General features: G+C 46.3%; 1 protein-coding gene across 1 annotated transcript; it reads right to left on the minus strand.

Moving 5' to 3' along the window:
- Window positions 1-4,525: 4,525 nt before the first annotated feature.
- LOC118654322 (axin-1-like) lies at window positions 4,526-6,579 on the minus strand. The gene is given in 3 exon segments (XM_036305645.1): window positions 4,526-5,188; window positions 5,190-5,242; window positions 5,245-6,579. Coding segments are annotated over 3 exon segments (1,968 nt in total). The 5' UTR covers window positions 6,497-6,579.
- Between the last annotated feature and the right edge of the window lie 3,217 nt (window positions 6,580-9,796).

The raw sequence follows: 9,796 nt of genomic DNA on the forward strand, positions 1-9,796 counted from the left end.
TTTTAGGAAAGCACTTAAAGGCATACACTGTCCACAGCTGATTGTGGCAAGAGACAACAGAAGGGGCAAACAGGAGAGAGAATGAAAGCCTGGCAATGAAGAGGCTGGGGTAGAAGATACATAGGTAAATAAGAGCTTAGAAAATCTTCCACATACATCCCATAATCCAGAAAAGCATGATCATACCCAAGAACAGATCCATGCTCAGAAATACCTGAGACAAGTGTAAGCTCTGAAAATTAGGCCCCACTTAAGCAGGAAGTGAAGGTTAAGGCAAAACAGTAGTACCTGGCTGAGCCTTGAAGAGGCCCCAACTCAAGCCAGTCTTCAAAGACACACAACTACAACCCACAAGAACAAACCCCGGGGAGGGAAGAAGAGTAATATTTCCACAGTTACCACATTATAGTATTCAAAATGGCCAGTTTCAAACAAAAATTATGAGCTATGCAGAGAAACAGAAATTTTGGACCATTCATGGGTAAAATAAAGAAATTAACAGAAACTGTCCCCGAGGAAGTCCAGATATTGGACTTACTAGACGGAGGCTTTAAATCAATTGTCCTGATTGTGCACTAAATACTAAATAAAACCAGGGACAAAAAAACTAAAGAAAAACAGCAGAACTATGGCTCACCAAATAAAGAATATAAATAAACAGATAGAAATGACGAAATGCAAAAGAAACCGAACAGGACTTTGGGAAGGAAAACTACAGTAACTGAAATGAAGAATTCACTAGAATTCAACAGCAGATTTGAGCAGACAGCAGACTCAGTAAGCTTGAAAGTGGGTTAATTAAAATAATCCTGAAGATCAAAAGAGAAAAGAAATCAAGAAAAATGAACAGAACCTAAAGGACCTGTGGGACACCATCTATATATATAAAAGCCTAAGTAACTGTTTGTTCCACCATTCAACCATTCAACAGGTAGCTATGATGTGCACTGACCACCAGGGGGCAGATGCTCAATGCACAGGCATGGAAACATGGAACAGACTGATGAATCTCAGAAAGAAGGGGTGAGGGGGGAGGGTGGGAAGAGATTAACCAAAGATCTTATATGCATACTAAAGGTCTGGTGCACCCATTCGTGCACTGGTGGGGTCCCTAGGCCTATACTGTGGGAGTTGGGCTGAAACCAGCAGTCCAACATCCCCTCCAGGGGTCCTGGATAGCGAGAGGGCACAGGCCAGGCTGAGGGACCTCACTGGTGCTCAAATCTGTGCACTGGGCCTCTAGTGAATTATAACAACACCTGTATAATGAAAGTCCCAGAAGAAGAGGAAAAGGAGAAAGGGGCAGAAGGAATATTGAAAGGTACAGTAGCCAAAATTTCCTTAATTTGATGCAGTACATGAATCTACACATCTAAGAGGCTCAATAAAACTCTGAGATTAAACTCAAAGATCCACATTGAGAAACATTATAATCAAACTGTCCAAAGCCAACAATAAAGAATCGTGAACGCAACAAGAGAAGTGAATTGTCACCTACAAGAGAGTCTTAAGAAGATTACAGCTGACTTTTTAATCATAAGCCATGGAGGTTAGAAAGCATTAAGATGGCATATTTACAGTGCTCAAATAAAAACAAAAATGAACTGACAGCTAAGAATCCCTTAGATGAAACAACTATCCTTCAAAAATGAGTAATTGTCACATTCCCAGATTTTCATTTTTAAAAACGGGGCTCACAGAACTTGTTCCTGGAAGACCCATCGTACAACAAATGTTAAAAGTGGTTCTTCATGTGGGGAAATGAAAAGATGGTTACTCAAAGCTATGTAAACAAATAAAGAACTCTAGGAAAAGTAAATAGATACATGTATATATAAATCATAGATTTTTGTATATTTGATTTGTGACTCCATTCCTTTCCCAAGTATAATTTTAAAAACAAATGCATAAAACATTTTAAGTAAACATGTGAATGGTCAATGTGTAAAGATATACTTTGTAATAATAACAGTATAAGAGGGGCATGGAGATGTAGAGTTGTTCTGAATGTCATTGAAGCTAAGTTGCTATCAATTCAAACTAGTTTGTTCTGGGGAAGGACGGGACTTGGTTGGAAAGTCTGTAAGGAGGATTCTCTGAAAGTCAGGGGCCTCTAGTGGGACCTTGCTGAAGGCAGCAGCCCCTACCATGAATTTTCCAAACAAGTCTGAGCCCCCAAGTGTTTTACTGGAATCTCTATGTTTATTCTCAAGACCCCACCTTGTAGAAGCATGTGATTTCTCAAGGATACTTACCCTGCTGATAGTATCTAATGGTTAATTTTAGATCAAGCTGTTGTTACAATAAAAGTCTAAGGAGGCAGGTGAACGGGGTGGCCTGGTGCCTCTTGCCAGGCAGCCCCTTAGCCCTCTCTTTCACAGAAACGAGTGTCAGAGTAATCATTCATCTGTCGCTCAGGGTCTTCTGGTCAGTCCTGGCAGATTGTTATAAACTCAGAATATTAATTGTAACCACTAAGAAAATGATTTTAAATATATATGGAAAGGGAAATGAATAGGGAATCAAAAGAGTACACTAGAAAAATAATCAAGTCAATACACTGGAATGTATTGGAGGAACTGGAAGAATAATAATGAAGGAGTTAATTAACATAAATACATAGAACATATAGAAAACAGATAGCAAAATGGTAGGAGCCCTTCTTAACCAGTACTCACTTTAAATATAGATAGATTAAATTATCCAATTAGAAGGCAGAGATATAAAGAATTCTCCCAAACATTTAAAGAACAATTAAAATGAATCTTTCTCAAACTCTCTCCAAAAATAGAAGATGGAATACTTCTTTTTTTTTAAAAAAAAAAAAAGATGTTTTGGTATTTAATGTTCTTTGTGAAAAACCTGAAATACATAGGAAAGTCAAAGAAAAAAATATTAATAATCCATAATTTAGAAATAGCCACTCAGAATATTGATCTATTTCCTTCCTTATTAAAAAATACTGAACACACTTGGCATAATTCTAAACATAATTTTTTCTTTCGATGTGCCTTCTCTTTGTTGTTTAACATGGAGAATGTGCTTTACACCTGTGCAACACACCATCACTCCACCACTTGATGGGATTCTATTGAAAACATCAGCTTCTTGCATCTACAGCTAGAAAGGGGGATCTCCAGGAGCAAAGATGAGGGAACCCAAGATGGCCCCCTTTGAAGTGGGCTGGCCCAATGCTCTCATGACACCAGAACTGCCCAAAGAAAGATACCCCAGGGAGATGGGCTCCTCCTCCTTAAAACCCCCACAAGGCTGGCCACAGGGAGACCTCTGCTTCCTGCTACCCCTCACCACTCTCCACTTCCCAACCTCCCACACCCCCATGTTCTCAACCCTTTTAACTCCCTACCCCTCACTTCCCATCTCCTACCCCTTCCTTTCCTTTCCACCCATGCCTCCAGCCCACCTGCCTTATGTAAGAACAACGAAGACAGAAGCCTCATGGTCCTGACTCCTGGGAGGCCAGAGAGGGCCTGGTGGGGACACTGAAGATCATAATTTAAAATAGCCCATCTGACTGACGGCAGGAGCCTCTGGAACCTGGGAGGCTATTTCTAGATGTACCTCTTAACACTTCAGCCATAGAAATCCTTCTTTTGGGGTGGGAGGACTGGCTGGGACAGACCCATAAGAGAGAAATTAAGAGAAGCTGAGAATCAAACCCACTCCAACCAGAGCAGGAGTGGGGCTCCTGGAGAGGACCCCTCACTAGGACAAGCTTTGTGGCTGTAACGGGGTCTGGACACAGGTGGGGGGGCTCATTCCCAAGGTCAGGCTCACTTGCCTCACATGTATATTCAGTCCTCCCTAACGATGGCCAAAATGCTGAGGGTCAGGGAAATCTGAGATTGAGGAACGAGGGGATGGTCCACCCACTGAAGGACAGATGCCGTCAGCTCCAGGCCCAGGGCCCCTGGGCGTCACCCACCTCTGGCCTAGGCCCATCTAAGCCAGCCCTGTGCACCTTAGGATGGACTAGCCCAGTGGGATAATCTAGAGCTCAGAGGGATGCACACTAAACAAGAACCTTCTCCCACCCACTGCTGAGGGTATGATCAGGTGTAAACACAGAGGCTTCTGCTGAAGCCCCGGCTGGAGTAAGGGTCAGGTACCTGCCTCACTGCCCCGATGCCTTAGGTCATTCTCATGTGGAGGTGTCATGTGTGAGAGCAGCTATGTGACAGCAGGCCCCCTCCTCAGTGTGGGGCAGCAGCGAGAGGCACGGTGACTTCAGACTGACCTCACCTCACCAGTGGGCACTCCTGCCCAGGACACTAAAGCTGCATCCGGGACTCCACCCCATCACAGGTCCACACAGGGCAGACGTCAACGCATTTGTGCTGTGACAGCTCGAACCGGATCCCTTTGAATAACTGCTTCCATTGTACATGTTTTGCAGTAAGACAGTGGGTGGGGCTATGCCACTCTGGACACTGGTAAAGCAGCTCTGGAGGTCGCCAGCCAGTTTGCATGTCTGTGCCCACACCCCCAGGACACAAGGTGCTGCTTACCTGTGGCCAGCCTTCCTGTGCCTGCTGATCTCCTTCTCCCCCTCAATGATCCACTGCATGATCTTCTGGTTCTTCTCTGAGTCCTCTGAAGGGCCTGGCACCTCAGTACTGGCACTCTTCCCTGACTCAGTCTTCTTGGCATTTCTTTTGGAGGTTGTGCCGGCCTTCCCACTGTAGGCCAGGCTGTCGTTGGCATTGGGGGTGGTGCCCACACTCTCTAAGTGGCTTCGGGTCTTGGCTGTGTGACTGTGCAGCTCCGGGCCCCATGCAAAGCTGCTCTGGACCCGGCGGATGGCCTCGGCCTCAGCCTGCTCCTTGGGCCTGGCCACACCATGGTGGCTGTGGTGGTGGCTGTGCCTATGGAGATGCAGGCCAGCCGCTTCTAGCTTTGCCCCCAATTTGGGCACGTGCTTACTGTGCCCCAAGGTTGTACCCCCCAGCACTCCTGACATCTTGGGCATGTGTCCGCTGTCAGGGGATCGGTGGCCAGGCCCGGGCGACTGGCAGCCTGGAGTCCTCATAACCTGCTGCACATGCTCATCCAGGATGATCTCGGGGTTCTCCTCATGTGCATCCCGCAGCCCTGTGCAGCCTACGTCCGTGTAGCGGGGTGGGAAGCTGTGCCAGGCCGGGGCCAAAGGCAGCTTATGACTGGCCCCCAGGGGGGGCAGAGGACACATCGCCATCCTCCCCTTCTTCCTCCATCCGCACCACTTCAGTCACTCCTCTAGCTTCTCCTCTGCCTCCCGAGTCCGCTGAACAGCCTCCAGGCGGTGGATGAGCTCTGCAGCGAACTTCTGGGGCTCCACGCGAATTTCCTTTGGTATTCGGTAAGTACGAGGAATGTGAGGTAGAGGCACTCACCCGTTGACCTGGACGCTCTCCTGCATCTCCCTGCGGTGCTGCTTAGGGATCCTGTATGGTGGGATGCCATCCACACTGCTGTCAGTGAGGGATAGGCTGTCTGCGTCGCTGGAGAGGCTCTGCTGCTCACTGTCATTGGTGCTGGTGGCTGGAGCGAGGGCATAGCCAGAGTTGACATAGTAGGGGTGGACAGGCTCCCGCCAGGATCCATATCTGAATTCTCTGCCTTTGCTGTACCGTCTACTTGAGGAGGCCCGAGGGGCAGCTGTTTCCTGGAGCAGCTTCTGTGTCACCCTACCGGCGGGAGCAGGGTCTCTGCCATCATCTTCATCTATATCTTGGTCACATTTCCATTCCTCGTCTTCGTTCAAAGTGGGCAGATATCCAGATATGCCCTTCCCTGTCCCTGACCCAGAGCTCTGGTCACTACAGAGCTTTGGGCTCTCTGAACCTGTCCTTGTGTATTCCAAATAAATATCAGACTTGAGGAAGGAGGGGTAAGTATTCTCCTCCATGGTAGATTGGATTTCAGTCTGGGCCTGGTCAAACATGGCAGGATCAATCAGCTGCTTCATAATGCAGTCCTTTATGAAACTCTTGGTGGCTGGCTTAGTTTGCCTGGATACGATGCCATTGTTATCAAGGATGTACTTTCGGTAGATAGCTTTGGCCAGCTTCAGTCTCTTTTCCTCATTCGAGTCGCAGGGCTCCAGTTTCCTGAAGCCGGTGCAGACAAACCAGAAGTCCAGCAGGTCAGCACAGTCCTCCTGCTTCAGGAAAGTCCTAAACAGGTTTATCCCATCTTGATCGTCTAGTAAGGAGTGCAGTGACTTGGCCCACTTCAAGTACGGTGGGGTGGGTGAAGCACTGCCCTCAGGCTCATGCCCCAGGTCCAGATCTGAGCGCCTCGGAGTGGCTGTTGAAGTTTCGCCTTTAATACCAACACCTTTCCGGGAGCAGAAGCTGTGGCTGACAGGCCTGGGGTCTGTGGACACCAGTTCACCCTCCTCACCAGGCACTGGAGGTCTGGGGGCATCTTCGGTGAAACTTGCGAGGTCCAAGGGGAAACCCTGCTCTTGAATATTCATTTTGAGACTCTGCATCAATGAACAATGAGCGCTGCACCCTAATACATCAGTACTTATAGCCCCAAAGTGAATCAATCTGTCCTGCGCGCGGCAGCGGCGGCGGCGGCGGAGGCGGGGCCCGGGGCCCGGCTCCCAAAGCGGTGCAGCACTGCGCAGCCCGGCGCGGCCCATGCGCTCAGTGGCGGCGGGCGGGCCGGACGGGACGGGGGCGCGGCCCTGGGCAGACCCCATCGCAGCAACAGCGCGGCGGCCCAAGGCGGCCCGGGCAGGCCTCAGCGGAGCCGCCAATGCCAGCCGCCCACTCTCACCGGCTTGCTCCAAGAGGACACGAGTCCAGACCGACTCTGGCCGGTCCTGGGGCGGCAGCAGCGATCGTGTTTCCCCAGGAGGGGAGCTCAAGCCCAGAGTCCACGGAATACTTCTTAACTTATTCTGAGAAGTGCCAGCATTACCTTGATACCAAAGCCAAACCATGGCATTACAAGAAAACTATAGGCCAATATCCCTTAGGAATATACAATCAAAATTCCTCAACAAAATGTTAGCCAACTGAATGAAGGAGCGTATGAAAGGGTTTATACACTATGACCAAATGTGGTTCAACATACAAATCTCAATTCATACAATATAGTAAATGCCTAAAATAATGGAAAAATACATGATCATCTCAATTGATGCTGAAAAAGTATTTGACAAAATCCAATAACTTTTAATGACAGAACATTCAGCAAGTTATGAGTAGAAGGGAACATCCTCAATATGATAAAGGACATTTATGAAAAATTAAAAGATAACATTATAGTCAATAGTGACAGACTGAAGGAACTTTCCCCTAAGATCACACACAGAAACACACGCAGATCACAATACTGAAAACAATGAAGAGGAGCACTGATGAGTTGTGACACAACTTCAAGAGGCCTGTATACATACACTTGCAGACCCCAGAGGAGAGAAAAATGGGGGGTGATGGAAAAAGTATTTCAATGAAATATCTACAAATTTGATGAAAACCGTAAACCCAGAGATCCAAGAAACACAGAGAATGGGAAGAACAAGAAACATGAAAAGAACTACACCAAGGTCCATGATATTTAAATTACTTAAAATCAATGATAAACAGACAATCTTGAAAGTACCTAGAGAAAAAAAGAGACTTTACTACAGAGGAACAAAGATAAGGGTAAGAGTAGATTACTTGTCACAAACAATGAAAGCAAGAGGAGAGTGGAGCAATATCTTTAAAGTACTGAAAAATTAAACTGTCAACCAAAATTCTATATAGAGTGAAAATATATTGCGAAACAAAGGTGACTTTTTCTGAAATACAAAACCTTAAAGAATTAATCACCAAGAGGCATTCACTGTAAGAAATATTAAAGAATGTTTAAAAGAAATGTTAAAGTCCTCCAGGCAGATAGAAAATGACACCAGATAGACATTTGGATCTACACAAAGGAATGAAGAGCACCAGGAATTGCAACTTCATCCATAAACATGAGGGTGTTTTTCTTCTTTATGTAAATATCTTTAAGAGATAACTGCTTAAAGTAAGGATAATAACAGTGTATGGTAGGATTTACAACATAATGTACAGTAGAAGTAAAATGTATGCCAACAGGAGAGTAAAGACTAAGAGAGGAGAAATGGAAGCATACTGTTGGTTTTTGTCTATTTGACTCTTCTGATCCAATGGGCATGGCAAACTGTTTTCCTTTTTGTACCAAGACCCCAGCAAAGTGATCAGGTGAGCCAGGCTTTGAAATTGCACCCATCATTTAAATGTGAACACGGTGTAACTAGAGGGGCTGCATGCTGTGAACTGCAGACCCAAATTACTCCTCTCTGTTCTCTTCTCTGTGGAATAAGGAACTCTTATAGAAAACACTTCCCCTGTGTTTTTAAAGTGGATTCAGCTACACAGCTGTAATCGGTTTTGGTTGAGATTAGGAAAGCTGAATATTCGTCAAGGAGATTGTGTACCAAGCTGGGAACAGGGGCAACAGGTGAAAAGTAAAATGAGCCAAGAGCCCTGTTATTTTTGAGGGCATTTCAACATGACCTATGAATAATTTCACAAGAGGAAAGTACAGGTGGGAAAACAGAAAGAGCCTACCAAATTACTCAGTGCTGAGAGGTTACTAGGTCAAGGGAGGGACCTCTTTCTCAGAAAGGAGTTTGAAGCAGACCCAGGCCTAGGAACACAAAGACAGGGATTGGGATCAACACCAGGGAAGGGCCTGTGCAAAATCCTATGGGGGCTGCTGGTTTGGAAGGAGAGTAATCAGTCCCATGCTGACAATATAGAACAGACGAGTAGTTAGGAGGACAGTGTGGGCCTATGTGTATCTAGTTCAGAGGTGGTGGTTAATAAGGACTTGAGGAAATAAAAAATGGGATGGGAGAGTGTGCTGGGGCCGCAGAGGTTGGGGGCCACAAGTTGTTGGCAGTGCTGGAAAGCCAGGCTGAAAAATTGGCATTCAGTGTATTGGACAGAATGGACTCTACCTCTATACACCTGTGCAGAAGCATGAGGAAGTCCATGTCTAAAGAAAGGTCTTCTAGCACAGAACTTTCCCAGCTGTGCTCAGGGACAACCTTAGATTTCTGTGCCTGGTGTCAGGACCCGCTGCCCCCAAAGGGAAGAAAGGGTGCTGGACTAACAGGACTCTGGGTTTATAGTCTTCATTTCAAACAGACTACTCTGCCTTCCTTATGTGTGTGGAATGGATTAGTGTGGAAGGCTTTATTGGAATAAGCAGTTTCACTTTTAAAATTTTGACCACAATAGACTACCAGAAGATACAGGCTGCATCTTGGAAATGTACCAGTTAGATACAGGATGTATAGGATGGATTCTTGAATCCTAGCCTCCTGGGCCCGAGGTTGCCTCCAGTCCCTTGTGCTGCTTGGCATAAGCAACTTAAGTTACCACAGAGCTGCCATCTGCCTAAACAAGGTTAGAGAAAGTATCTGAGTATTGGTGGATGTACGCTCGGCCTTGACAAGGATGCCTAGAGGAGAGTATTTAAAGTGGTAAGTTTATGCCTGAAATCCATCAATCAGAATTTTTTTTCTGTTTTATATATATGATGACTGCAGGGTACCATTCACTGTTTCAAAATGGGGAGCCTGCCCACTGCCTGGGCCTTCCCCTTCCATGGAAGAAACCCAAAGTGTTCCAACTGCTCACGTAACTTCAATATCCCTATGGGACTCTGTTACTGAGGGTGCCATTATGGGCACCTCTTCCCTGGGGCCAAACACCATCTTGGAGGTGGAACTGCTCTCAACAGGATCATCCTTGGTGTTTCC

This window comes from Myotis myotis, unplaced genomic scaffold (genome assembly GCF_014108235.1).
Source record: "Myotis myotis isolate mMyoMyo1 unplaced genomic scaffold, mMyoMyo1.p scaffold_m19_p_4, whole genome shotgun sequence".
In the NCBI taxonomy this organism is placed as follows: Eukaryota; Metazoa; Chordata; class Mammalia; order Chiroptera; family Vespertilionidae; genus Myotis; species Myotis myotis.